At 35.5% G+C, this 27,845-nt stretch overlaps 2 protein-coding genes and 1 non-coding gene across 3 annotated transcripts; 2 read left to right on the top strand and 1 right to left on the bottom strand.

The window, feature by feature from the left end:
- The first annotated feature begins 486 nt into the window (after positions 1-486).
- LOC104760958 (ferric reduction oxidase 7, chloroplastic) lies at positions 487-7,979 on the top strand. The gene is made up of 9 exons (XM_010483963.3): positions 487-1,297; positions 1,385-1,481; positions 1,629-1,826; positions 1,920-2,154; positions 5,921-6,248; positions 6,342-6,621; positions 6,705-6,960; positions 7,053-7,503; positions 7,584-7,979. Exons 1-9 carry the CDS (start codon positions 1,075-1,077, stop codon positions 7,751-7,753), a joined length of 2,238 nt encoding a protein of 745 aa, XP_010482265.2. The 5' UTR covers positions 487-1,074; the 3' UTR covers positions 7,754-7,979.
- A 582-nt stretch (positions 7,980-8,561) lies between these two features.
- LOC104763302 (uncharacterized) lies at positions 8,562-22,307 on the bottom strand. The gene is made up of 3 exons (XM_087497818.1): positions 22,104-22,307; positions 18,239-18,254; positions 8,562-9,136 (listed from the first exon to the last, which is right to left on the bottom strand). Exons 1-3 carry the CDS (start codon positions 22,305-22,307, stop codon positions 8,562-8,564), a joined length of 795 nt encoding a protein of 264 aa, XP_087353944.1.
- Positions 22,308-25,800: 3,493 nt separating this feature from the next.
- LOC147922869 (small nucleolar RNA R71) lies at positions 25,801-25,907 on the top strand. The gene has a single exon (XR_015589884.1). It is a non-coding gene; the product is annotated as a small nucleolar RNA R71 (small nucleolar RNA).
- Positions 25,908-27,845: the final 1,938 nt, after the last annotated feature.

Here is a 27,845-nt window from a genome sequence, read left to right as displayed (position 1 = left end):
ATTACAATCGCCATAATAATCATCTTATCTATACTATTAATCAGTACTTATTAACCACCCCCCTAAATTGTGGTTGAAATGAAACGGTGAGACTCTCTACTAAGTACGTTACTATCACGTGTTAATGCCCTCCTCTATTACTCTTTCTTTTTGTTTTTCTTTTTTAAATTCATTTTTTTTTTCTGATGTTTTGGGAGAACGTACTAGTGGTGAATTCAGTTGTTGGTGCATGTTAAGTAGTCCCGATCAGTTTCTTTACTAGTGCTCGGTAATCTTTGGTATCTAAGATGTTCTACTATTGATCTCTATCCATCAAATTATTTTGTTATTAAGCCAAAGCCTTACGCTTATATCATCAGCTTATGCTTTCATGTAGGCCAGTCATCAATCACGGGAGTTGTTTCGTCATGGTCATGTTCATCCCTTTTTTTTGTCGTACACTCGTACTCATCCCTTTTTGAGACCAAAAAAAAGCTCTTTGGAACAAGTCTTCTTTTGATTTGATTTATTAAAGAAACTTTAGGCCAACGCATCTGATTTTTTTCCCTCTAACTTAACACATTAATAGTTATTTTCTTGGCTTAGTGCCTTTAAACCTTTTAGTAGCTCTAGAAACAACTCAATTGTGAAACCTTGCAAGCTTATTTCACTTGAATCTCTCAAATGTGGAAAGTATATTATGTACCTTTCGTGCTGCATTGATTACGCTATTTGTTTCTAACTTGTGATTTTAGTAACGCAGCTGGTCCAACAGACAAACCATTACAATCGCCATAATAATCATCTTATCTACTATTAGTCAGCACTTGTTACCATCCACCTAAATTGTGGTTGAAATGAAACGGTGACACTCTCTCCCAAGTACGTTACTCTCAGATGTTAATGCCCATTGGTAATTTTGCTCTAAACCTCACTGGTCCAGAAATTTTCTTCCTTGGCTCTCTTAATCATATCCTCTTGAATATTTTTTAATTTATTCCCAACATATTTGTAATTTCTTCTCCTTAAAAGCTGATGCTTCTTCTGTAGCCAACTCTCATCACAACATTGAGAAAATAGAATCTTCAAATAAAGATGGATGAACATAAAACCCCACTCTTGTCTAATGATCAATCATCATCATCATCATCATCATCTTCTGTGGTGACTTCATCTTTAAAATGGGTACTGAAAGTTGTGATGTCTGTGATATTTGTGACTTGGGTTGTGTTCCTTTTGGTGTACCCTGGAACACTCGGCGATCAACTCGTCGCAAAATGGAGAGCTCTCTCCTCCCAAAGTCTCTATGGCCTCACAGGTTACATTATGTACCATCACTTTTGCTTTGTTTTCTCCGATAATTGTCCTAATTGTTTACCATCTCATAATTGCCTAAAACATGCAGGAAGCTTGTTCCTAATTTTCAATGGTCCGATTCTTGTTATCTCCGTCTTAGCTTCTCTCTATCTCATCATCTCTGGGGAAGAGAAGGTCTTCACCAAGTAAGTTTGGTTTGAGATTCTTTAAACTATTTCATTGAGTTGATTGTCACATACAGTGGTAAAGCATATTATAATATAAACCTTTAAGTAACTGTATAATGATATTGTTGATGATAACAAAGTTACATTCTTTTGGTTTCTGTGAAGGAAGAAGATATCGAAATTCCCAAGGTTTAGGCTATGGACATTTCCTGTTCTTGTGGATGGACCATTTGGAGTTGTTTCTGCAGCTGAGTTTCTTGGGATTTTGGTCTTCTTTGTTTTCTTCCTCTGGGCTATATATGCTTATGCCTTGAGGAACCTCAGCCTTGTTGAATTATTCCATGTCCTTCCTGATGAAAAAAGGTTCTTTTAACTCATTTCCTTCTAATTTGTTTCAGCTTTGTTTATAATTTTTTTTGTCTCATACCAATCATTATTTGTGTTGTGTGTGTTCAGTGTTTTTCTGCTGGAGGTAACGGGTATGCGTTTTGGGATGATTGGATTGTTGGGTATGGTGTTTTTGTTTCTTCCAATCTCCAGAGGTTCAGTTCTTCTCCGTCTTATCGATATCCCTTTCGAGCATGCTACAAGATATCATGTTTGGCTTGGTCATACCATTATGGCTTTCTTCACCTTACATGGCCTCTGTTACGTTGTTGGATGGACCATTCAAGGTCAACTTTTAAAGAGTGTAAGTTTCCTGTAACATCATCTAATATTGACATGATAGTAAAGCTTAGTTTATTTAATAACTAGAAATAGGCTCGTGCGAGATATATTTTATTTTATTTTTATTAATTAAGATATATCTTAAATTTAGAAATATATTTTTGAAATGGATTTTTTTAATATGAATTTTTTTCTAAAATGTTTAATATGTGTTCCTTTATATATATATAGTTCTTAATGTTTGGACGCAAGATAATATATCAAAAGTAAATCAGAAATTTTTTTATTGAAGTAATTAAATCTCTGGAAGTTTTGTTATTTTGGATTTTATTGTTTTGTGATAAATTATTAGGTTCTAAGAGCATCTCCAACCCCACTCTATTTTAAAGTCAATACTCTGTTATAAAATAACATTTGCTTTAACCTTATTGGCCTATTCTATATCTTACTTTAAAATAGAGTAAATGGTAGGATTACTCTATATGCAACTTTACTTTTTTACACTAACTCTATTTTATAGTATAAAATAGATTGATACATTGAAAAAAACTATACTCTATTTTAGAGTAAAACATAGAATATATATTGGAGATAGTCTTTCCACACATGATGTTTGTGTAAAGACCATATATCATACATTTAGAATTAAAATTGAGTATTGAAAATAGTTTACAAATATTATCAGATAAATCTCATCTTTCCCTACATCTTTTCCAAAGCTTTAATATATGGATGCGATCAAGACTTATATGATGTTTCGCTAGATCTCTATAACCAGAAAATTATTATCGTAACTCAGTAACAATGAAAATAAATAAATAAAATTTATGTTTTAGTCTCAATTGTAAAGATAAATAATTGATAAATATTAATCTTTTTTCGATTGGTTTTACAACTTTATATATTCTTTAACTCAATCTTAATAGTTGGTTTTCTTTTTGAATCCACAATATGTTGCTACGGTTTGATTTTCTTCAATTAGCCTCCTAACAAATTTCTTGTGAATTAGAAAATCTATATGAATGCTTAAAATGTGTTATACTTCAATGATGATGGGTTGTTTTTCAGTCGTTGTCTCTATTCTTATTCATTATGTTCTTTTAATTATAAAAAAAAAATGGACTCTACAACATGTCAATTGGTGTAGATGGAAGGGAAGACAAAATCAGAAAAATTGATATCAACAATATATACAATCCAATTATTTTTCTGACATAACTACATTTCTAATTTATTTTAACTTACATCTATTTTTTTTAATTAACTATATTTGAACTTATAATATCTATATGTTGACTTTCCATCAGATTTTGATGATTTTAAAATAAGATATGTGAGAAAAAAATCAGACAGACTCAAATTCATCCAATCAATAAACTAAACTTCTAAAACCTGAATTTTGTACTATACTAATGAGATTATGAATCTAGAAAATATGTTTTACAAGATAACAGAAGAATCACCAATGATTATTTTTAATAATTAATAACTGTATTCAAGATTTATCATATGCTCCACTGATAAAAATGCATTACTCTCTAAATTTAGCAATAATTTTTTATTAATATGCATTACTCTCTAATCTTGTAATCACTCTTAATATAAAATTTTTTTGGAATAACGCATATTAAAATATGGCTCATGTCATAAAAATTTATGAAATATCTTATACTATATCTTGCATTAAATTTTGAATAAATTTCATGAAAAGAGAAGTGTGTCAAATTTAATGCTTTTTAGATTCAATATAATATCTCTATTTTCTAATCATTTTAAAATAAATAGTATAATTACCATTAAATTATTTTGTGAAACTATTTTTTTCTATTATTTCATGGGATGATTAATAAATTATGCTATTTTTATTTTCTTTTTGTACATACATTTTAAAAACAGTCAAACTGTAACTTATAGAATATTTAATTTAATTTAATTTTATCTGAGTTTTGTCTTTAATAAAATATATATGATTATTGAATACAATGTGATTTTTTAAATATATTAGAACATATTTTCTATTTTTAAATTAGTCTATCATAAGTTAATCTGGCTTCCATTTTTTTTTTAAAGTATAAATTTTTTTTCTTTTTAATTGGTTTGATTAGTAGTTTTATTTTTAGGTTATATGGTACATGCTTTCATTAGGAAATATATTATATGTTAAAACTAAAAGTTGGAAGAAATATATTTTAAAAAGCAAACTATACATCATATAAGATATAAATAAAATAAAGTATATAAAAAAATGTTTACTTTAAGATCAATGAAAAAGACATGTGTCACAAATATAGAATGTCAAAGTGTCGTATTGGTAGGCAAAGTTAGAAAAAAACTTCTCATATTATATAAGACTATGTTAGACTCACGCGACGCCGCGGGAATACTTTTTATAACTATTTTTAGATATATTAAATTCTTGAAAATATGAACTTTCTTTTTGGAACTAGATTAATTGTAAAAACTATGGTTTATACAATAATAAAATAGAAAATGCACAAATAAATTAATGATTGAGAAATCTCAAATCTAAGATGGCTTATAAATGTTTACTTTTAAATTGAGTAGACTTAATTGTATAAATAGCCTAACTAACCCTAATGTATGTTATGTTTTATTTTCTTTACCCTAATGTGGGAGATATATTAGCGTGGTTTGAATTTGTAGTGTATTTTTGTATTTAATATAAATTTAATCATATATTGTTTTATAGTGTTTTTAATTGTTAGAAAAGTTAATATTGGTCAAAATACATAAACATATTTTGGAGGGATAGGTCTTAAATGTGGTGTTGTAAACCTGTAACCACTTGACTAAAGACACTATCCTATGATTTTGTGTATTATTTTAATACTATTATACTTTTGTTTAATAGCATAAGGATTAGGTTAATTTTTAAAGTAATTTTTAAGTAGATGATTATTTAGTTTTCACTACTTTAAACTATAATACAAAACCTTCAATTTTGGAACTTATATATTGTTTAATTTGACATTAGTTCATGTTATAATATATAAAATCACTACCAACATTACTCTCAAATTTTATTTTATTTACTTGTTATGGGAATTAGAAATATTAGTGTAGCTTGATTTTCTGGTGTATTATTTTTGTAGTTTATACAAATTTAATCACCTAATTTTTCTATAGTTTGTTTGTTGTCAAAGAAGTTATTTATTTCTCTTTTGTTATCTTTGTAAAATCTAATTTTTTTATTTGGTAGAAGAATGATCACAAAGTGAAGATTAGAGGAAACATGTATTATTATACTCATAGAAGAAGATTTTAGAAAACAATAGCACAATATACTTAGATTCACTTAATTAAGGTTTGGGAAAAGTTATAATCACCGTACTCATTCTTAGACTACCAAACTTGTTAAGAGAAACATAAGAACACATTGACGTGTAAGTTTTGTCTGGGGGGTGGTTATATTAGGGTAAAGTTATAATCACGATAGGTTACTTGCGTATAATATAAACCTAATGGTGAGAACACGTTAACATAATAAAAAACCTAGAGTAAAGTGACGTGGAACAGAGGATTATTATTGGAGAAAAATGATGAGTTGTATTAATTTTTTTAATTTGATTGGTTACTTATTTTAATTGAGGTGTCAACTCTAGAATTCTCCAAAATGCTGAGGTGTCATCACCTGGTGAAAAACATCCAAGTTTTATTGTATTGATTGATATCAATAGGTTTTAGATGATGTTATCACACACAGTCTTATTTATATTTCTTACTGTGTTCTATATTAAAGTTTAATCATCACAACTTACTTCTCTCAGTTATTTGAATGGGAAGCTAATGGAGTTGCTAATTTACCTGGAGTTATTACTCTAGTGGCTGGTTTACTGATGTGGGTCACGTCGCTTCACACCGTGAGAAAGCTTTACTTTGAGCTCTTCTTCTACACCCATCAACTATACATTGTCTTTGTGGTCTTCTTGGCACTTCACGTTGGTGAATTCTTGTTCAGTATAGTTTCTGGAGGAATATTTCTTTTCATTCTTGACCGTTTCTTGAGGTTCTGCCAATCCAGAAGGACTGTAGATGTAATCTCTGCAAAGAGTCTACCCTGTGGAACTCTCCAACTAGTCCTTTCGAAACCACCAAGTAACAACTCTGTTTAATCTCACTCTGCCATTTACCTCTCTAATCTAAAAGCATTTTACTGACTTCGTTCCTCTCCGATTTTTTTATAACCAGATATGCGATACAATGCGCTTAGCTTTATCTTTCTTCAAGTGAGGGAACTATCAGGCCTACAATGGCATCCTTTCAGTGTTTCATCAAGCCCTTTAGATGGGGACCATCATGTAATGGTTCTCATAAAGGTTCTTGGTGGATGGACTGCAAAGCTTAGGGACCAGTTGTCAAATCTCTATGAGGCAGAGAATCAAGACCAGCTCATTTCTCCTCAGTCATATCCCAAAATAACAACTTGTGTGGAGGGACCTTATGGCCATGAATCTCCATACCACTTAGGGTAATGCATTTTTAAGTCTACATGAACTGTTTCAATGAAATAAGCTTTAGCTTGACTCAAGAAAGGTTTATTGCTGCGTGCAGGTATGAGAACCTGATCTTAGTAGCAGGAGGAATCGGAATTACGCCATTCTTCGCCATCTTAAGTGATATACTACACCGTAAAAGAGATGGGAAACCTTGTTTACCAAGTAAGGTTTTAGTTTTCTGGGCCATTAAAAACTCAGACGAGCTCTCTCTTCTCTCAGCAATTGACATACCTTCCATTTGCCCTTCCTTCTCTAAGAAACTAAACCTTGAAATTCACATCTATGTCACACGACAATCCGAGGCTCTCTTGGTAAGTCTAATTACATGTATAATATTTTTGGTATCTGCAATGGGTCTTGTATTTAGTTTTTTGAACTCTACTTTGTTTCATGGTTATAACAGGAAGATGGGATGGTTCACAAGGTGGTGCATCCTTCTGTCAAGCCAAAACAAACCAACGGGTGTCCCATGTCGGTTCTAGTTGGTACAGGGGATAACATATGGTCTGGACTCTACCTAGTTGTCTCCACCATTGGGTTTATTGCAATGATCACGTTGTTGGACATCTTTTACATAAACAAATACAACATAACGACATGGTGGTCCAGGGGACTTCTGTTTGTTGTTTGTATGGTTGCAAGTGTGCTGATTTTTGGAGGTCTTGTGGTTGTTTTCTGGCATCGTTGGGGTCACAAAACCGGTCAAGGGGAAGCAAATGGCAATGAAAAGGTATATTTGAATGTAGAAGAACCCCATAACCCATCTACAGCAGAGCTCAAAGGCTTGGAGATAGAAGAAGAAGATGTCCAGAGTTACACCACTATGCGTTATGGCACCAGACCTGACTTTAGAGGTACAGAGGTACTTTAGAGGTTTAGTTAAAAAAAATTAGCGGTTTATGTAAATTTGTATTATTGTTTTGTGATTTTGCAGAGATATTTGAGTCGTTGAATGGGAAATGGGGAAGTGTGGATGTTGGAGTGATAGTATGCGGTCCAGCGGCTCTTCAGGCGACCGTAGCGAAAGAGATACGGTCACATAGCATCTGTCGATCGGCGAATCATCCTCTCTTCCACTTCAACAGTCACAGTTTCGATCTCTAGGCTAGTTAAGCTTTCAAGAGGCAAGAACATTATATGGTAATGTGAAGTAAAAGTATATATGTATAGTTTAGATAATCGCAGTCTGTATGTATTAAAGAAACAGCTATGGTTGATATGTGTATGTTTTTATCTTTCAATTTTTTACTAGGTAGTAACCCGTGCTACAGAACGGGCCAAAATGTTTATTATAACTTGAAATATATAAATATTGTTTAAGTTATTTTCATATTATTTAGCCTATCTCAACCTATCCCAAATTAGTATGTACTTTTTGTTTGACATTTGATTTATGTGAGGACGATATTGACTCTGACACAGACTACATTCCATTCTTATATCATTAACTCTGGCCTCTATCCTCTCCTCTAGGTATCATATACCTTTGGTACTGTAACCTTCTTTTTTAGCTGAGCCTTATGCCTGTGTTTCTATAAATGTGTATATATTATTAGAATTTCTTCAATCTAAAAATATTGTCTAGTTATTCAACCTGTCTAAAAATATATATATAAATATATAATATATACATAGCTAAATAATTGAATATAGTGGTAGAATTTGAAATATAATAAATATTTGGAATAAATTAAATAAACGAACTCAATATGTCTATATAAGATAGCACGAATTTGGTGGAGTTCATAAATAATATAATTTATGAAATTTATTTGAAGGGTGGAAATTTAAAAGAAAACCTGCAAAAAAAAATCAATGATCAAATAATTAAAAGACAAACAAATGTATAAATTTAAAAAGAATTGAAAACAGAGTAAAAACAGAGTCTTACGAAGGGATGCATGAAGATGGATCAAATGTTTTGGAAAACCTCTTTGAAGACGACATTCCTTGTTTTTGTTTGAGGTTTTCTTTTTGGGTCAGTAATGAGAATTTTCAATCCTGATTTACTGCTTACACGGGACATAGCTACATATAGCTGGCCATGAGAGAAAACAGGTCTAGGCAAGTATAAACCAACATTTGAGAGAGACTGACCTTGACTTTTGTTGATAGTCATTGCAAAAGCAACGTTTATGGGAAATTGTCTACGTCTCATCTTGAAAGGCAGACGGGTATCTGATGGGATTAATACCATTCTTGGTAGAAAAACAATTTTACCAACTCGCGTACCCGTTATGATTCTTGCTTGTATAACATGATCAACCATTTGTGTAATTTGTAGTCTTGTTCCATTCATTAGACCGCCATAAGGATCAATATTGCGTAACAACATTACTGGACAACCAATTTTCAACCGAAGAGCATGGTTTGGTACTCCTGAAATCCTAACTGAGTTTAGGAAATCCGGGCTATATGCAGGATTGTCTTTATTCCTTTTATCTGCAGGATCAATACTATCTGAACTTAAGTAAACCTTTTCTTCACCTGTAAAACAATCAACGATTAAAACCCTATTATGAAGGTGTTTTTTTTTTGCAGCTCTGAAACGTCATATAGTATATAGAATGAATAGGAATATTAGCAGAAAGCTGATACTAACCTTCTAATATGGAGATCATGTGGTCATTTATAGTGTTGACATCATCATTCGTAGGACACAAAATAGCTCTGCTTTGAAAATAGCTGGCATCCTTGGCTGTATGTAACGAATTACCATATACTGCATTAATGATCGCTTCAATTGGAGAGTCTACTTCTTTGATAAGCAATTCTTCTGGTATGTCAATATCAACAACTCCATCATATGGCTCATTAAGTCTTCCTTCTCCAACATCAAGAATCCATTTCGAGAACTCTTCAATCTCCCTGGCTTCATTTGAGAGTTATGTTTTGGAGCAACCTCATATTTCTTGTTAGCCTCAAAACTTTACAATGATTCCAAAGGTAAGATGAGTTGAGCGAGGAGTTAACTATTTGCTCTCAACCAGCACTAACAATAACAGGAAGTATCTGACGGAAATCACCACAAAAAATAATGACCTTACCCCCAAAAGGTTTTTCTTCGGGATCACGCATTATATCTTTCAAACTTCTATCCAAAGTCTCAAAGCAGTATTTACTCATCATTGGAGCTTCGTCCCAAATTATCAACTTCGCTTCTTGGACTAATTCACCTAGATCAGAAGACCTTGACATTCTGCACATTGACGTTTCATGAACTTCTAGAGGAATGCCAAACCTTGAATGAGCTGTTCTGCCACCTTCTAACAAAAGAGAGGCTATACCGCTAGATGCAGTGTTCAACACTATTTCTCCCCTGATCCTTACAGCTGCAGATAAAACTTTCCAAAGGAATGTTTTACCAGTTCCACCGAAACCATATAAGAAAAATACCCCACCTTTATCTTTGAAAATAGAGTCTATGACCTCATCATATATCTTCTTTGGCTCTTCCGTCAGCATATTTAACCACTCCAGATGCTTCTTTTTTAAATCAGTTTGATTGATGAATCTTCGTTCATCAGCTATTAACTGGTTTAAAGCAGGAATATTCTCATTCTTAAGCTGGGGCAGAGTTTTAAAAGACTCGAGCGAAGAACCATTTCTTCTCAACTGTTTGTTTATCTCTTGTAGACAAAATATTTTCCTTTCTTCATCAGTCAATGTAAGCTCTGCAAAATAAGTTTTATTTATTTATTTATATACTACATCTAACATTTAAAAACAAAAAAAAAAAGCAAATTAACTTAATAAGATAGAAAATGTAATGAACCTGGTCGCTTCAATTCTAATCTTTTCCGCCTTAATATGTCCTAAGATAACATCTCCCAAGTTTCTTCCCAGAAATAAGTGGTGTTGACCGACACCACATGAGTGACGATCGACACTCACCCCCAAAACGCAGAGTTTTGGTTCGCGGGCGTTACATGGATTATTATAATTTGTTTAAAAATTCATTCTCTATATGTTACTTATTAATACCCGATATTGTAGGAGGGCAAATTTAGGTTCATGTGTGCTGTCTATGCTATTGATACCGAATTTACATGGTACTACTTTGTATGTATGAAGTGTACTAAAACATGCTACAAAGTCCCTAAAGTTGAGAATGAATTTCTTAAAAAGAACAAGAAGACTTTGTTCTGGTGTTCTGGATGTAATGAAAGTCACAACAAAGTTGAACCAAGGTAATTTTATTAAATATTTTAAGTCGTTTAAATTTAGTAAAAGATTAATATATTAATATATATTTTAAAAAAATTATGCTAAAATATATGTATTATAGGTACAGAGTGACTCTGTGTGTGATGGATACCACTGCGCAGACCAAATGTTTGTTGTTTGAGAATAATGCAAACAGTCTCATACATTAATCATCTCTTCAGCTTCTGGATGACCATTTTGACGAGGTAAAATTTCATGTGTTTTAGTAGTAGGACAATGAATATCTATTCAAGTTTCATATTTTGACCATATGATTTGCTTTTTAGATACAAGATCCAACAAACATCCCTCATGAAATTCAGAATCTGGTCAGAAAGACTTTTCCATTTGTTGTGAGTAATGAAAATGATAATATCAAAGATGCAACTGATACATAAAAGGTTTGTCATGCCTTTGTTGGTCTAGAAGTTGAGAAAGATGACATTGTTGAACATTCAATGGATGATGATGATTTAGCCACTCTTGTGAGTGCAAATGAGGTATAGTCCCTAAATAAATGAATTGTAAATATAGACATTTTTCTATAAATTTTTGATATATAGTATAAATATATTAATAATTAATTATGTTTTATAGGAAATTGGAACGTTGTCAAACAGTAGTGTTGCTGATGAAGAACTAACAACTCTTTTCACTACTCCATCATCAAAGCGGAAGGATGATATGTCTGACGATTCTTCTAATAATTCATCATCTTCTAAGAATGCCTGTTTGGGTTCAATTCCTCTTGCAATCGATGATCAAAATGATGGAGATGGACCAGTTGATGGTTGAGGAGTGGTAGAGAAGAGATTAGATTGTATGAATCACTAAGTCGTCTATTGTTTTTGGAGTTTCAATTTTTGTTGCAATAAGCTTAGAGGTCTAAGCATGGTTTTCTGTTTAAAAAGGTCGCATTGTGAACCATTTTAAAGTTTATTTCTTATTTCATAATAAAATGCAATTCACATTAAGGTTAATGTAATGATTAAATTTATAAAACAAGTAGGGAAAATATATTATACTAAAATCTATTGTTAGTTAAATAAAAACTATGTTAATATTAATTGTTAAAAAATTAGGGCAAGTATTTTCTCAATATTAGTGTGTTTATTTTACAAGAGATTTTAATGGTTGTGTTTAACAAATAAATTTTAATGTGGATTTAGATAAACACAATATTTTATGGAATTACTGTTTATTATTTATCTATTTTCAATTGTACTATATTGTCTTGAAGTAATTTCGAGCCCTATATTCAAATATTCAAATTATAAACTATATGTGACAATAAATCTATGACAATACCCTCTAATTCAGCATTCCGAAAACTTACCTTTATCTCCATATGCAGGGAAACACAATATCATCATCACCTCTGAGAAAACCTGAACTTTGTTGTATTGTATGGTTGATATGACCTATGTATTGTTAAATATTGTTAAAAATGATGATTATTTAACTTTCCAAATAGGTTTTCTATAATTGACAATATAATTTACTGCTAAGTTAAAGAAATTTACAATATAATAGACATTCAATAGGTGTACTAATCAAATATTTTCAATTAAAAAAAAGATTCTTTAGATCTTTCTAATTAATTAAAACAGTTTTCGACAACTAGAAAATAATAATCACCTGATGTGTGTTTGTTCATGTTTCATTAAACAAAATTTCTGATTAAAAACCCATCTCAGATCATAAGTATTTACAAATTCCTTGTGGAGATATGAAAAAGCGAAATATAGGCTCAAGTCCAGGTGACTATAGTCTAAAAACTCCTAAGAGAACTAGACAATTGCCATCAAATAATCCATCTAGTGTACTCAATGTAATTCTACTATTCCAATAAATTCAGTTTTTACAAGAGTGTTCGAAGCTATTACAAACTTACCAGCTAGAAGACGTGACATACTCACAACACCGCCAATTCGACCTGCACCTTCCTCCAATTCTTTTGTTCTACAATCTGGTAAGATAATATTGTGTCAGTTCCCTCTAAATTAAACTTTTTAAAATAGAGTTAATAATACGTTTATGTAAATTAAACTTTTCTACAATTTGCACCTACATAGTTTTTTTTAGAGGATCAGAGACTGTGTTAAATAGATCTATTACAAGCAATCTACATCTACTCCATCTTCCACATGTGTCTTTGAAAGAGCTAGAAACAAACTAAGATCATTTAGGAGGAATTTTTATACTAATAATCAGTCGACAACTTCAGCAGATAAATAAAATAGTGAGAACAATTTGTCTATCCCTATATATTTCATAAAAATCTAGAATTCAAATTTAAGATGATCATTCAGATTAAGAGTAACTTATTTATTATTTTGGTGTACTATGTTTAAGATGAAGATGATCATTCAGCATATATGATTAACTGCTCCTCTACCATTGATTTACAAACACAAAAAGACAATGTTACTATTCTACCAAGGAATTTGGAAGTTGTATTTAATGATGCCTACTGGCCAGATTCATCTGATGGTATGATTACTTATATTCTCCTAAGACTTCATTTTTATAGGTGAGTCCATTAACGAATCTAAAATTTGGTAAAGCAGATGACTGTCATTTCGAGATGGACCAAGCATATCATTTAATGAGCAGTGACAAAGACATGCCAAGTGCTTATCTGTCTGATGATCCAAGACCAAATGACATTGATGAGAGACCAAAACCAAAGAAAAACAACTCGATCTAAAGGGAAAGGGAGAAATAAAGCATGAAAAGCTAATGACTCAGGTAATTATTAAACTTAATTTATTTATAACGATATGTTTGTTTTACGAATATTTCTAAGTTATTTAGATCATGGTGATCCAGAATTTAAATGTCAATATTGTGGTGCATTGATGTGGTACGATGAGAGGCTCAACAAGAGAAGAAATTCTAAAAATCATATATTCTCACTTTGTTGTCTACAGGTACTGACCGACGAAGCAAACATTTTCAAAAAAATCTTCGAGGTTATTGCATGGTTTTTGCAATTACTTCTCTCGGAGGGAAAGGTTATAAAACAGTTCACACAGGTAATGGACCAAATATGTTTCAACTACAAGGATAGTTGTTAATTATGCAAAAGTTGTAGAACAAATGCATGCCCACATAATACAACCAAAGTCAAAGCAAACCATATCCATTCTACATCCCATATTAAGCAAAGTAACTCGTGATTAGTTATAGAATTCGTCGATTATTACGGCCATATACAGAAAAAAAAAAAAAAAGTATTACGGTCCATGTTTAATGGGCTTAAAAGTACCGCTGTATGAAGGCACAATAGGAAAAATGAACCCAATATATCCTTGGGAAACCCTACGGAATCTATTCCCCCAATCCTATTAGGAATAGGCACAGTTGATATATATAAAACATAAGGGTAGAGAGGCCGTTAGTAAATTCTTCGTACAAGTTCACCTACAAACAAAAACCTTATTAGAAACCAGCTTATAACATCGATCATGAGATCATACGAAACAGCGATAATCCAAGGAGTGAATTGTTGGAAAGCGCGGTTTATATACTATGTAATAGGCATCTCATCAACTTTCGGTTGTTTAACGGCAACGATCATACAACTCTGGTCCTCTTCTTCTTGGGGAGACATGGACACGGCTGAGATCATGCCTGCTCTTGCTGTTCTTGCAGTACATTTCTTGATTATGGCTATTTTGGTGGTGAGGTCGTTTTGCGTCCCGATTCCGAAAGTTACTAATAATATCAAAACTTGCTGGATGGGACAAAACAAGTGGTGGAACATCAACTTATACTATATGTTCTTTACGTTTCAAATTTCTTACTATTTACATTGCGTACAGTTTAGTACTTACACGATTGGGAGTTTCTCGGGAGGCTTTGCGGTCAAGCAACTCAACTGGCCGGAACCAGATCTTTCTATCCAACATGTTATCTTGACTATTTTGTATTGTTGTTTGAGTGGCTATGTGGGTTACCAGAAACCTGTTTGTCCACCTTTCGTTTTTTTAGCCTTGGTGCTTGCAAGGTTCTTTGTTGACCTCATATTCGAGAAGGCCGGACTCTACTTCAATAAGGCCAAGCAAGCACAGGCTATCCTTTTAATGTAGGTTTCTTTTTTTTTTTCGTCTTCTTCTTGAGATCGTCTTGGAAGGCTTAAAAGGCACCTTCAGCGTGACATTGTTCATTCCGATCCCCTTCTCGGTTTTGTTAACCTCCATATTATGTAATTAATGGTTTACGTTTCCTAAGTTTTTATTTTTTTTTCTTTTATAGTAAATTGTTTTGTCTTATTTACGTTTCTTCATCCTATTTTTTCTTTGCTTTGTTACTCCTAATATGACTTGGTAACGCAGAAATCAATCTAACATTTCATCTCTTGAGTTCTCTAATTTTATTATTATACTTTTTTTTCTTTTTGTTTTGGATTTTGATGCGAGATCGTTTAGTAAGAAAATACTGCAACAATATGTAGCACAAAGTATATATGATTTGATTTGGATTTTGATGCGAGATCGTTTAGTCATATTAGATTTGATCATAGCCAAATTTCCATTTGGTTTGGATTATTACGGAAAAGAACCAACATTTTGGGAAAAAATACCAATACCAACTTCGAAGTCTTAACTAGAGAGATTTAGTGTTTTACTGCGTTAAAAAAATACCAATAATATATCATGTAGTTTCTGAAATATATGATATATCACAAGAATGTAGAATTTACTAAAGCTTTAAATTCTATTTGAATTATGATATTATTTAATTAAGATTATCAACTTTAGCAAACTCCCAAAAATAATTAGTAATATCAATATATGAATTCTCCTCTTCTTTTTTTTTTTGCAGATATGTTGCCGTAGGGAACGAGCCATTCTTAACAGCATACAATGGATCTTTCATAAACCTAACGTACCCAGCACTCTTTAACATCCAGACTGCTTTAAACGAAGCTGGAGTCGGTGATTTCATCAAAGCCACCGTTCCTTTAAACGCCGACGTTTACAACTCTCCTTTGGACAACCAAGTCCCATCCGCCGGAAGATTCCGTTCCGACATCATCCAAGAAATAACACAAATCGTTAACTTCCTCGCGCAGAACAAAGCTCCTTTCACCGTCAATATTTACCCTTTCCTCAGTCTCCACCTAAGCAGTGACGTCCCTTTCGACTACGCTTTCTTTGACGGCCAAAACACCGTTAACGATAACGGTGTTATATACACGAACGTCTTCAACGCTAGTTTCGACACGCTTGTAGCTTCTTTGAATGTGTTGAATCACGGCGACATGGAACTGATCGTTGGAGAAGTTGGTTGGCCTACGGATGGAGACAAGAACGCAAACGTTCAAAACGCGGAACGGTTTTATTCCGGTTTGCTTCAGTGGTTGTCGAACAACATAGGAACTCCTATGCGTAAAGGTTACATTGAAGTTTATCTTTTCGGATTTATCGATGAAGATGCAAAAAGTGTAGCGCCGGGAAACTTCGAACGTCATTGGGGTATATTCAAATTCGACGGCCAACCGAAGTTCCCGCTTATATGGTCCATCTGTTTCTCTGTAGGAGTCTAGTGGTCTCCTCATGCAGGAATCCTTTTTCTCCATCTTTGGTCAAAGCGGTCTTTGGATAATCCTCCTCAGCTAATTCTTCCAACAACTCATCAGCCAACTTATCCATCTCTTCAATGTAGAAGACTTGTAAATTCTATTGTTGGCTTCTTCAAAGTATCCTTGATGTCAAACTTCATAATGAAATCGTCGCCCAGATTAAGATCAATCTTGCCATTTCTGACATCAATGATGGCTCCAGCAGTCGCCAGGAACGGTCTTCCTAAGATCAGAGGATATTTCGGTTCTTCATCCATCTCCAGAACCACAAAGTCGGTTCACTTCCACGTCTCTGATCCTGACAGGTAAGTCTTCTAAAATATCATGTGGAAGTCTCACTGATCTATCTGCAAGGATGAGGGAGATGTCGCAACCCATAAACCTTGTGAAACCCAACCTCTTAGCCACAGAGAATGGCATCAAATTAACTGAAGCGCCAAGATCACATAGGCACCTATCAAAAGACATAGGTCCAAGGGAGCAAGGTAGAGTGACTGATCCAAGATCCTTGAGCTTCTTGGGTAAAATCTTCTTCTGAATGATTGCACTGCATTCGAGACTCAGTATCACCATGCCTTGAACCTCTTTTGATCTCTCCATCACCAAGTCCTTGAGGAATTTCTGGTAGTGAGGAACAAGTGTGAATGCATCCAGCAATGGCATTCTCAACTCAATCTCCTTGACTTGTTGAAACTTGGCATTTTATGGTGGGTGATGATGAATGAGATGATATGATGTGATGATGAACAGGTGGAATGCAAGGAGTTTCAATTTCCCTTATGCTGTTGTAGTATAAGAGATGTCAATCCTAAATGAGTGTTATGCAAGCAATCAGGTTATGAATATTTGTCTAAGTCAAGCCAAATATGTAGGATGTTTGTCACTAACAACCTAATGATGAATGTAAAATGCAGAATGTAAAAGCTTATAAAACTAGATGCTAAAAGTAAAGAGAACAGGATGATCTAAACAACAATGCAATGAAACAGAAATAGAAACTATAGTAATGCAAGTAATAAACTAATGCAAGGCAAGTAATGAACAGGAAACTAAATGAATGTAACAGAAAAGCAACTAAAATGAAATAGGAATTAAAACAGGACAAACACAAAGCATAAACAAGAATTCTAGGGATGAGTTCGAGCAAGCACTCGATCGAGTGTGCGATCGAGTACAGGATCGAGTCAGACAAATGCGAGAAACAAAGCAATGCAAACAAAACAGAGCAAGACATAAGTAAATCAAACAACGACCAAACAACATGATTTAGACTAAGAAATCAATAGACAAGGAAGGTCTTGTGGAGGGATTCATAGGTTGGACTAATGATTAAGGTCATCTAACTTGGTCAACAAATCTCAATCAACTTGAGCTAATCTCTAGACAATGATCTCCTAGAACATGTTAATCCACTCTCATGCAAAAACAATCAAGCTCATATATTTCTAGACTTGTTCTCACAAAGCAAAGAACTTATACAAGCAAGCATTAAGCAACAGATCATTTATGTCAAAAATCAAACAAGACATCTAATATCGTAGCATGCCTAATGATAATCTCTAGATCTAGCCTTATCTTGCAACCTAGACATTGGTGTGATGCTAAGAAGCTTAAAATCAAATCCTACCCTCTCAGTTATAGGATCAGCATAGAGTACATCTAGCCTAGAAGAGATCTATAACAATCAAGCTTGACCTAGCTAAACAAACCTTAACCACAATCCAGCCTAACTCATCCTCAAGATCCTAAGCAACTACTCACAAATGCTAAACATGATGAACAAAGTCATAAACCCAGAAAATAACGAAACTTGCATCATTAGAAAGATAAAGCAGAGATCTACAATATTGAAGAAGGAATCAAACTCGAATTCTTTATACTTTGAGAGTTATTGAACAAACAAGTATGAAGAAATCTCTTGTTTTCTCCTTTAAAAGTAGAACAAAATCTAAGAAATGTAAAAAACAAAGAGCATAAATTCCCAAAAGGGTAAAAACTAAGTTTTTAGATTTTCTCCAAGGTGGCTGCAGGGTACAAGGCCTTATATAAAAAAAGGAGTGGAATCCCTAAAAATGCTAGAAGACAAAATAGCTAGGCGGCTCGGTCAGCTCGACCAGGTGCTTGGTCGAGTGACCGGTCGAGTTGGCTTTTCTTCTGTTCCCTCCACTCGGTCGAGTCCTTCTCCGCACACGGTCGAGTGTCTGGTCGAGTGGAACTCCGGACCTTGGTTCTTCAGCTCTAACTCCCTTGCTTTCTCCTCTTCAGCATTGCTTCAATGTTCCTTAGGCTCCAAAATCACCTTTTTATGCAAGAAAAGATGCAAATGCAATGCAACTATACTCTAATGCATGAACAATCCTAAAACTATGCAATAATGGTCAAAAAGGATAGCAAAAGATGCAAAAGATGTGAATATATTAAGGGAAAACAGGGTAAAATATATGAACATCAACACCCCCAAACTTATTCTTTGCTTGACCTCAAGCAAATAAACAAGACATAAGAAGGTAGGTGAGGTTTGAAAATGGGATCTCAGCTCCTAAAGCTTGCCAATAAACCACCAAGAATCAATGTCCAAGTTACTAGTACTATGATGCAAGTTGAATGAGCTGTACTTAAAGATGTTAGACAAGCTATCACAACCTTTACTGATTTGAGCCTTTGATATTCACATGCATTCAAATCAACCATTTCCTTTAACATTCATTAATCAAGAACATGAATCAATCTTATGCAATGCTTAAACTCATTTGGCTTGGTAATAAAGGTTTAGAGACAATGATGGTCTCTTTTTAGAGTGGGGCTTATCAATATCAAGGTTCTCTCATAAAAATTGGATTGAGCTTTAGAAGAATTCTAAAGGTAAGATCAATTAGACACATACAAGAATAAAACCTTGTCTACCCAAAGGTACCCAAAGTGTTTATCCTATCAATCTAATCCCAAATTGTCCTAGTTCTACCCTTTAACTTCAATTTTTCTCAAATACCCTTTTCTCTTTTGTTTTTAAGCCTTAAGAGAGGTTTCTTATTTGATCTTTCTAGTGGAATGGGAGATTCTTACTTATTTGCTATGGTTCTCTTTTCTTCTTATTCTTAACACATAAAAGCATTTTGCTATGCTCTTCTTTTTCTTTCTTTCTTTTCTTTGACTGGAACCATCTTTAAACAATATCATACTTCCCATTCTTTCACTAGACTTTGATTTTACTTAAACACATTCCCCTCCTAAAGACTCTAACCTTTTCTTTCTCTTTTCCTCTTTTCTTTTCTTTCTTTTTCAAACAACCAAGTCCCAAACCCAACAATGAAATCACCTAGTCCTATCTAGTTTGGAAAATGCAAACTAGAACTACACAAGGCATTATTCTTGTCAGTTCAAACCTAACACTTTCTACCAAGCTCAATCCCAAAATAGGCCTTACACACTCAAGAATAAACATGGCTTGAAAGAAGGGTTGGTTAAGGGGTAGGAAAACTGATTTTAATGGCAATCAACTACTTGGATCAACAAGAGTGGTAAAAGGAAAAAGATGATCCAAATATGTATATGGTATCCATGAGTTTAAAGCAATGCACAAGTTGATAATTGAAAGTCAATATTAGGTTCTTATAAATAGGAAATGGCATCAAATCACAACATGCTTCAATTTAGACTAAGTGCAATGCAGAAATTCAAGGCTTGGTTCATTCTTATGCTTCTAACTACTCAACTAGCATCAAAGTACTATTAACTTGGGCATTGATCCTAGTTTAGTGAATTAAGCAAGCTAACAAGCCAAAACTCATCATAGATCCCTAATGCAAATATTAAACAGTCCTACATGAAACATGCTAAACAAGATCCTAATATGCAATGCAAACTACATGAACACTCTTTTTTTGGCAAAATTTTTCAAATTTTTAGGGTTTTTTTATGCCATAGATGAAATGCAATTACTAATATGATTATGCTAAAATTTTGAAATAAGAAAACAAAACACAACATCAAATATTATCTCAAACCCTCCCCCAAACTCAAATCACACAGTCCTCTGTGTGAAAGAAATTTTATAGAGGATTTAAGACTAAAACAAAACACAATATGACATGCAATGGTATTTACAAGGAAGGTGATAGTGTTACCTCATGGATTGTGGAAGAAGCTATCCACATCCTCATTCATGCTCTCCAAAGTGTAGTTGGGGTCTTGTTGCTGACTTGGAGAAGGAGATTGGGGTAACTCGACTATTGCCATCGAATGGTACTCGGACGAGTGCCCGGTCGAGTGGGAGGGTCGATTTGGATGCCGAGTCTCCTTTTCTTCTTCTGTTTTGACTCCCTTGCTTCCCTGATTATGAAAACACCAAAACAAAGATCAAAATACCAAAACCTTAAACAATATGTACAGAGATACCTTAGGAACTTCCTCCCTAGTGAGCTTGTTTAAAGTCATTAAGCTTGACTTTGATGCCTTTTCAGGCTTGGTTTAGAGACCAAGGAGGTGATGAAATCACCGTGGTTCTACTTGATAACCTTGGTGTTCCTTCTTGATCACTACTTCCTTGACACTTGAACCATGTTTCTTCTTAAACTTGAGTCTTGGTCTTGCCTTCTTCAAAGACCTCTTGCTGAGTTGAACTTGAAGATCTTTCACTAAACCAGCTAACACTTGAACTGAATTCTTGAGATGCTGAACTGATTCCTCATGAGATGAGACCTTAGCTTTTGAAGTCTCTTCTTCTCTCAAAACCCCAAAATCAGCCTTATTTTCAATCTTAAATGGTTGACCTCCAATGGTTGGTTGGTTAGATGGATCTATAATATCAAATTTCATGGTCAAACCTTCAGCTATGTTCAACCTTATCAACCCCTCCTTAACATCAATGACTGCTCCTGCTGTGGCAAGGAATGGTCTCCCAAGCAAGATTGGATCCTCTAACTCCTTATCCATCTTTATTATGATGAAATCAGTGGGAATTCTTGCCTTGCCTATCTTGACTAGGAGGCTCTCCAATTTACCAACTACATCCTTGTGTGAACCATCAGCTAGACTTATGTAGAGATTGCTTGGCTTGAATTCAGTGTGTCCAAGCTTTTCTGCTATAGAGTAGGTCATGACACTAACAGATGCTCCAAGATCACACAAGCATTTGTTGAAGTGAAGGTAGCTGATGGAGCAAGGTAGATTGAATGGACCTGGATCTTCAAGTTTTGTTGGAACAATAGATGTCCCAATCTCCTCTTGATCTCTCCTGTTTTGATTCTGAGCCTTCTGCTTGGATATGTCAAGTAACATGCGTTTGTAGAGAGGATATGGGGCATATTGTTCCAAAGCTGGTCCTCTCTCCTCTTCATTCTTTTCAATGACAACCTCCTGTTGAATGGCCATCACTTCCTTCTTTTCAAACACAACCTCTTCCTTCAAAGCCATCACTTCTTCCTTCTCAATGACTTCCTCTTGTTGTAAAGCTAACTCCTTCTCTTGTTGCAAAGCCAACTCTTCCCTTTTCTCAATAATTTCCCTGAGTTCTTTCAGCTTTTGTGCCTTGAAACGTATTGGGAATGGCAGAGGTGGTTTGTAAGCAGGGGGAATGTACTTAACTGGCTTAACAGCTTCTGGGGCAGCAATTCGATCGGTCACTCGAGCAGGTACTCAATCGTGTGTGTGGTCGAGCACTTGGTCGAGTGCTTTGCTGGATTCAGTTTGCTGTGAGAAACCTTTACTCTGGGCTTTAATAAATGATGAATCCTCCCCAGCTTGAACTTCACTGTCTTTGGTGACAGCTTCTTCATGGAGATGAATGGCTTTAACTGCAAAGTCCCTTAGGTGTTGAAGTTGGTTTGGCTTAGGAGCAGAAGTAGAAGCAATGCAGCTCTCCATGTACGTGATCTTAGAGCTCAGACTCTCCAACTTGTTATTCAGGTCAGTAGAATAAGAATTCAACGTTTGGTGCAGCTCAGCAAACTTCTTTTCTTCTTCAATCCGCCCATTTGCTTGTCCTAGTAAAAATTGTTGCATCATAGCCCTTAAGTCAGGTGATTGGGCTTGTGAGGTCTGAAACCCTGGAGAGGGATTCAATTCAGCCTAGTATACTGGTTGATGTTGCATGGGTACATAATGGAACATACTGTTGTGGAACATCTTTACTGACTCGAACAGGTACTCGGTCGAGCACACGCTCGAGTTGAAGGTCGAGCTGACTGGGAGGAGAAGACAAATGTATTCGGGTTGTGACTTGATCAGGTACTCGATCAGTAGACGGTCGAGTGGTAGCTCGAGTTGATGGTCGAGTTGGTACCTGAGACTCAACACAGACAAGCAGATGAAATTTCGAGATTAGTAGTGAACAAGGTAGATACAGAACTCAATCTTAGACTTATGTGGATCCTAAATGTCACAAACAAACACTCAAAAGTGACAATGGCGCCAAATTGAAACTTGGCATTTTATGGTGGGTGATGATGAATGAGATGATATGATGTGATGATGAACAGGTGGAATGCAAGGAGTTTCAATTTCCCTTATGTTGTTGTAGTATAAGAGATGTCAATCCTAAATGAGTGAGATGCAAGCAATCAGGACATGCACATTTATCTAAGTCAAGCCAATTATAAAGGATGTTTGTCACTAACAACCTAATGATGAATGTAAAATGCAGAATGTAAAAGCTTATAAAACTAGATGCTAAAAGTAAAGAGAACAGGATAATCTAAACAACAATGCAATGAAACAGAAATAGAAACTATAGTAATGCAAGTAATAAACTAATGCAAGGCAAGTAATGAACAGGAAACTAAATGAATGTAACAGAAAAGCAACTAAAATGAAATAGGAATTGAAACAGGACAAACACAAAGCATAAACAAGAATTATGGGGATGAGCTCGAGCAAGCACTCGATCGAGTGTGCGATCGAGTACAGGGTCGAGTCAGACAAATGCGAGAAACAGAGCAATGCAAACAAAACAGAGCAAGACAAAAGTAAATCAAACAACGACCAAACAACAGGATTTAGACTAAGAAATCAATAGACAAGGAAGGTCTTGAGGAGGGATTCATTGGCTGGACTAATGATTAAGGTCATCTAACTTGGTCAACAAATCTCAATCAACTTGAGCTAATCTCTAGACAATGATCTCCTAGAACATGTTAATCCACTCTCATGGCAAAAACAATCAAGCTCATATATTTCTAGACTTGTTCTCACAAAGCAAAGAACTTATACAAGCAAGCATTAAGCAACAGATCATTTATGTCAAAAATCAAACAAGACATCTAATCTCGTAGCATGCCTAATGATAATCTCTAGATCTAGCCTTATCTTGCAACCTAGACATTGGTTTGATGCAAAGAAGCTTAAAATAAAATCCTACCCTCTCAGTTATAGGATCAGCATAGAGTACATCTAGCCTAGAAGAGATCTATAACAATCAAGCTTGACCTAGCTAAACAAACCTTAACCACAATCCAGCCTAACTCATCCTCAAGATCCTAAGCAACTACTCACAAATGCTAAACATGATGAACAAAGTCATAAACCCAGAAAATAACGAAACTTGCATCATTAGAAAGATAAAGCAGAGATCTACAATATTGAAGAAGGAATCAAACTCGAATTCTTTATACTTTGAGAGTTATTGAACAAACAAGTATGAAGAAATCTCTTGTTTTCTCCTTTAAAAGTAGAACAAAATCTAAGAAATGTAAAAAACAAAAAGCATAAATTCTCAAAAGGGTAAAAACTAAGTTTTTAGATTTTCTCCAAGGTGGCTGCAGGGTACAAGGCTTTATATAGAAAAAGGAGTGGAAGCCCTAAAAATGCTAGAAGACAAAATAGCTAGGCGGCTCGGTCAGCTCGACCAGGTGCTTGGTCGAGTGACCGGTCGAGTTGGCTTTTCTTCTGTTCCCTCCCCTCGGTCGAGTCCTTCTCCGCACACGGTCGAGTGTCTGGTCGAGTGGGTGGTCGAGTGGAACTCCGGACCTTGGTTCTTCAGCTCTAACTCCCTTGCTTTCTCCTCTTCAGCATTACTTCCATGCTCCTTAGGCTCCAAAATCACCTGTTTATGCAAGAAATGATGCAAATGCAATACAACTATACTCTAATGCATGAACAATCCTAAAACTATGCAATAATGGTCAAAAAGGATAGCAAAAGATGCAAAAGATGTGAATATATTAAGGGAAAACAGGGTAAAATATATGAACATCACTTGTTTTTCGAACAGAGCTTTGTACTTCTCAGTAAGCTGCTTCTCAAACCTCACTGGGAATGGTAGAGGAGGCTTGTATGGTGGAGGTATGAACCTCGCAGGTTTATCATCAGAAACAACAGGTTCCTTAACTGCTTCAGGTTCGGACTGCTTCATTGGCTTGATTGGATCTTTGACTGCTTCGACTGGATCCTTGATCTGAGCTTCATCTTGAACAAAATCCTCCCCATCGAATTCCTCACTGTCCGAAGTGATGTCTGGTACTCCTTGCCTGGGCGGCAATGTTTTCCCACTTCTCAGCGTAATGGCATTGGCGAACTCCTTGGGGTTCTGAACAGCCTTCCCTTGGAATTGGCCAGGCTTTGGTGCAGAAGTAGAAGCGGATTGGCCTTCCATTTACCTTATCTTCGAATTCAGAGCTTTAAATTTGACGTTCAGATCATTGTATGAACATTCCATCCTCTGACTAAGGTCGGGAAACTTCTTAGCAGTATCCATAGAACCGCTAGCTTGACCCTGAAGAATTTGTTGCATCATTTGCTTCATTTCTTGGTCAGGAGCTTATGTAGGCGGAATCTGTGGAGATGGAAATCCTGGTGGGGGTCCTGAGGGAGCCTGATAACCATGCTGGAATTGTTGCTTAGGCGCGAATCTCTGATTGTAAGGCACGAAAGGTTTTTGTTGACCTTGTTGTTGTTGTTGTGGAGGGTACACCTGATCTTGCGGATTAGCGACGTTGTTACTTCTGTAAGACAAATTTGGGTTTGCCTTGTATTGGTTTTAACCTTTGTTGTATCCACCTTGATTCTGGACATAGCTGATCTCTTCAGACTGCTCACCCCCCCCCCCCCATCTGGAACTTGGAAAGGGTCATCCTCAGATATGAAGTGGACGCTCCTCTGCTGACTTAGCAAGATACGGTCTAGCTTCTCATTGACGTTCTTGAGGTCTTTCTTGTACTTCTCCTCAGAACTGGCGCACCTCTAACTGTGCGGTCATAATCTTCATTGTAGTTGCCGTTAGACTGGGCGAGATTCTCAACTAGTTGTCATCCTTCATCAACTTCTTTTTTCAGAAAATTACCGTTTAGAGGCAGTGTCAAGCAGCATGCGGATTTTTGGAAATACACCACGGTATAGAGTGCTCAGCAGTGTCTCGTTGTTGAACCCATGGTGAGGACACTGGCTCTGGTAACCCTTGAAACGCTCCCAGGCTTCACAGAATGATTCTGAGCTCTTCTGAGTATAACTAGAGATGTCATTCCTAAGACGTGCAGTTCTGGCATTGGAGAAGAACTTTGCCAAAAATGATTTCTTGCAGTCATCCCAAGTGGTGATGGATCTTTTGGGAATGTTTTCTCCCATTGATGAGCTTTGTCTCCCGGGGAGAATGGGAATAGGCGCAGCTTGTAACCGTCCTCACTCACTCCATTGATCTTGGTGAGACTGCACAGACAGTCGAATTCATCCAAGTAGTCGAGTGGATCCTCCATAGGCAAACCGTGAAACTTGTTTCCTTGGATCATGGAGATCAGACCAAATTTGATCTCAAAGTTGTTGTTCTGCACGGAAGGAGGGACGATTCCAGCACGCTGAGTATGAGTGTTTGGTGCATCCCCAGGACCAATGTTTCGCGATCTCGGATTTGGTCCATTAGGAGCGTCCATAGTGATGGGTGTGTGATGATCAGCGAGAAGAGGAGCTGTCGTGGTCTTTGTAGCCGATTGATGTCGTCGAGAGAAGGAAGGAGATTTTGATGTCCTCCTGACCTGTTGTGCATGCAAGGTTGCAATCAACAGGTTCTTGAGATGCAAAACAAACAAGCAGAAAACCAAAACAAGTCAGTACTCAGAATGAAAAGTGTAACAGAACTTAATCTTGCAAAGCTTGAAATCTTAAATGTAGCAAAGAGAATCCCAAATGGCAACGGTGCCAAATTGATACTAGGTTTTTGTGTGTCTATCCTAGCAGGTTCAATTAACCTTATGCAATTCCAATACTTAAGGTATCAATCCAGTAGGGAAACTTTACTTATAATTGAGATGCAATTAAAATATCACAAGTTAAGCCAATTCAAAAAGAGTGTTTTTATGTCTAACAATCCTAGAGTGATCAGAATGCAAAACAGAAATGAGTCGCAGAACAAGAAACAAAAATGTATGACAAAAAGCGAACAAGAATAGGTGAAACCGAAAATGATTCTAAGCATGAACAAACAAAACAGTCTCAGGAATGGAATATCAATCAAAAAGATAAAAGTCCTACGGATGGGAGTAATTGATGTTGGTGGAGTATCCTGGTCGACAGAGTGTTTAACATACCACAAGCAAACTATCCCTAAACAATGAACATCACAACTTAGCTAATCCAATCTCTTGGCAAAAGCTACTCAGACTCAACCACTTTCATACCTAGCTCTCGCTAGAGAAACATGGTCGAGCAAGCATGACAAACAAGTTCATTCACGCCAACAAACATCCTAGACAACTAATCTCTTAGGCTAGGAACGTAACTCTCTGGCACTAGTTGGTCAGACATTTCATCAAACACCTTTTGGGTGTGGAAATGTCTCGAACCTAGTTCAAATTGATCAGAGAGAAACTAGTAATTCTACACTACTCCAGAAGGGAATCATACAAATCAAAGCTTAAACACCCTACATCCTAAGATCCGCCACCTAGTCTATCCCATCCCCAAGAACTCTAACACTACTCAGATCCTGAAATCATCACCAAAGATACAATTCCAGAAAACATTGAACAAAGCATAGTAAGATAGATAGAAATGAGAAGAACAACTTTGTAGAAGAAATCCAATGCAAAAACTCAATAAAATCAAAGCTATCTGGATTACAAGCTCGGAGTACGTTTTTGGTGGCTAGGTAACCCTTAGAAAAAAAAGGAGATAAAATTTAAGATGTCTCGGCAAACACTTGACAAAATGTATATATAGTAGTCCAACATGGAAAGCCCTAAAACTTAAAACGACAAGGTAAGGAGTTGGTTTGGGAATCCTCTGAAGTGTGTGAGACCAAGCATCTTTCTTCCCGACATGTGCGATCGAGTCCGTGCGCGTCGAGTGGAATGCAATGTCATCGTGACTTGACCTAGGTGGCTCAAGTGAAGTCGACTCGAACGGATGTGGTGTTGGCTCGAGCGGGTGGCTCAAACAACGTGGCTCGAACGGGGTCGAGTGGTCGTAGAGAGGCTG

This window comes from Camelina sativa, chromosome 18 (genome assembly GCF_030686135.1).
Source record: "Camelina sativa cultivar CO46 ecotype springtype chromosome 18, ASM3068613v1".
Lineage (NCBI taxonomy): Eukaryota > Viridiplantae > Streptophyta > Magnoliopsida > Brassicales > Brassicaceae > Camelina > Camelina sativa.
The sequence above is the reverse complement of the archived record's forward strand: the minus strand, read 5'-3'. Positions and strand labels throughout refer to the sequence as shown.

Coding starts and splice junctions, on each gene's coding strand:
- LOC104760958 (XM_010483963.3), top strand. CDS start 1,075: ATGGATGAACATAAAACCCCACTCTTGTCTAATGATCAATCATCATCA. Junction 2,155..5,920: donor AAGGTCAACTTTTAAAGAGT/GTAAGTTTCCTG, acceptor TACTTCTCTCAG/TTATTTGAATGGGAAGCTAA. Junction 6,249..6,341: donor AGTCCTTTCGAAACCACCAA/GTAACAACTCTG, acceptor TTTTATAACCAG/ATATGCGATACAATGCGCTT.
- LOC104763302 (XM_087497818.1), bottom strand. CDS start 22,307: ATGGAGAGCTGCATTGCTTCTACTTCTGCTCCTAAGCCAAACCAACTT.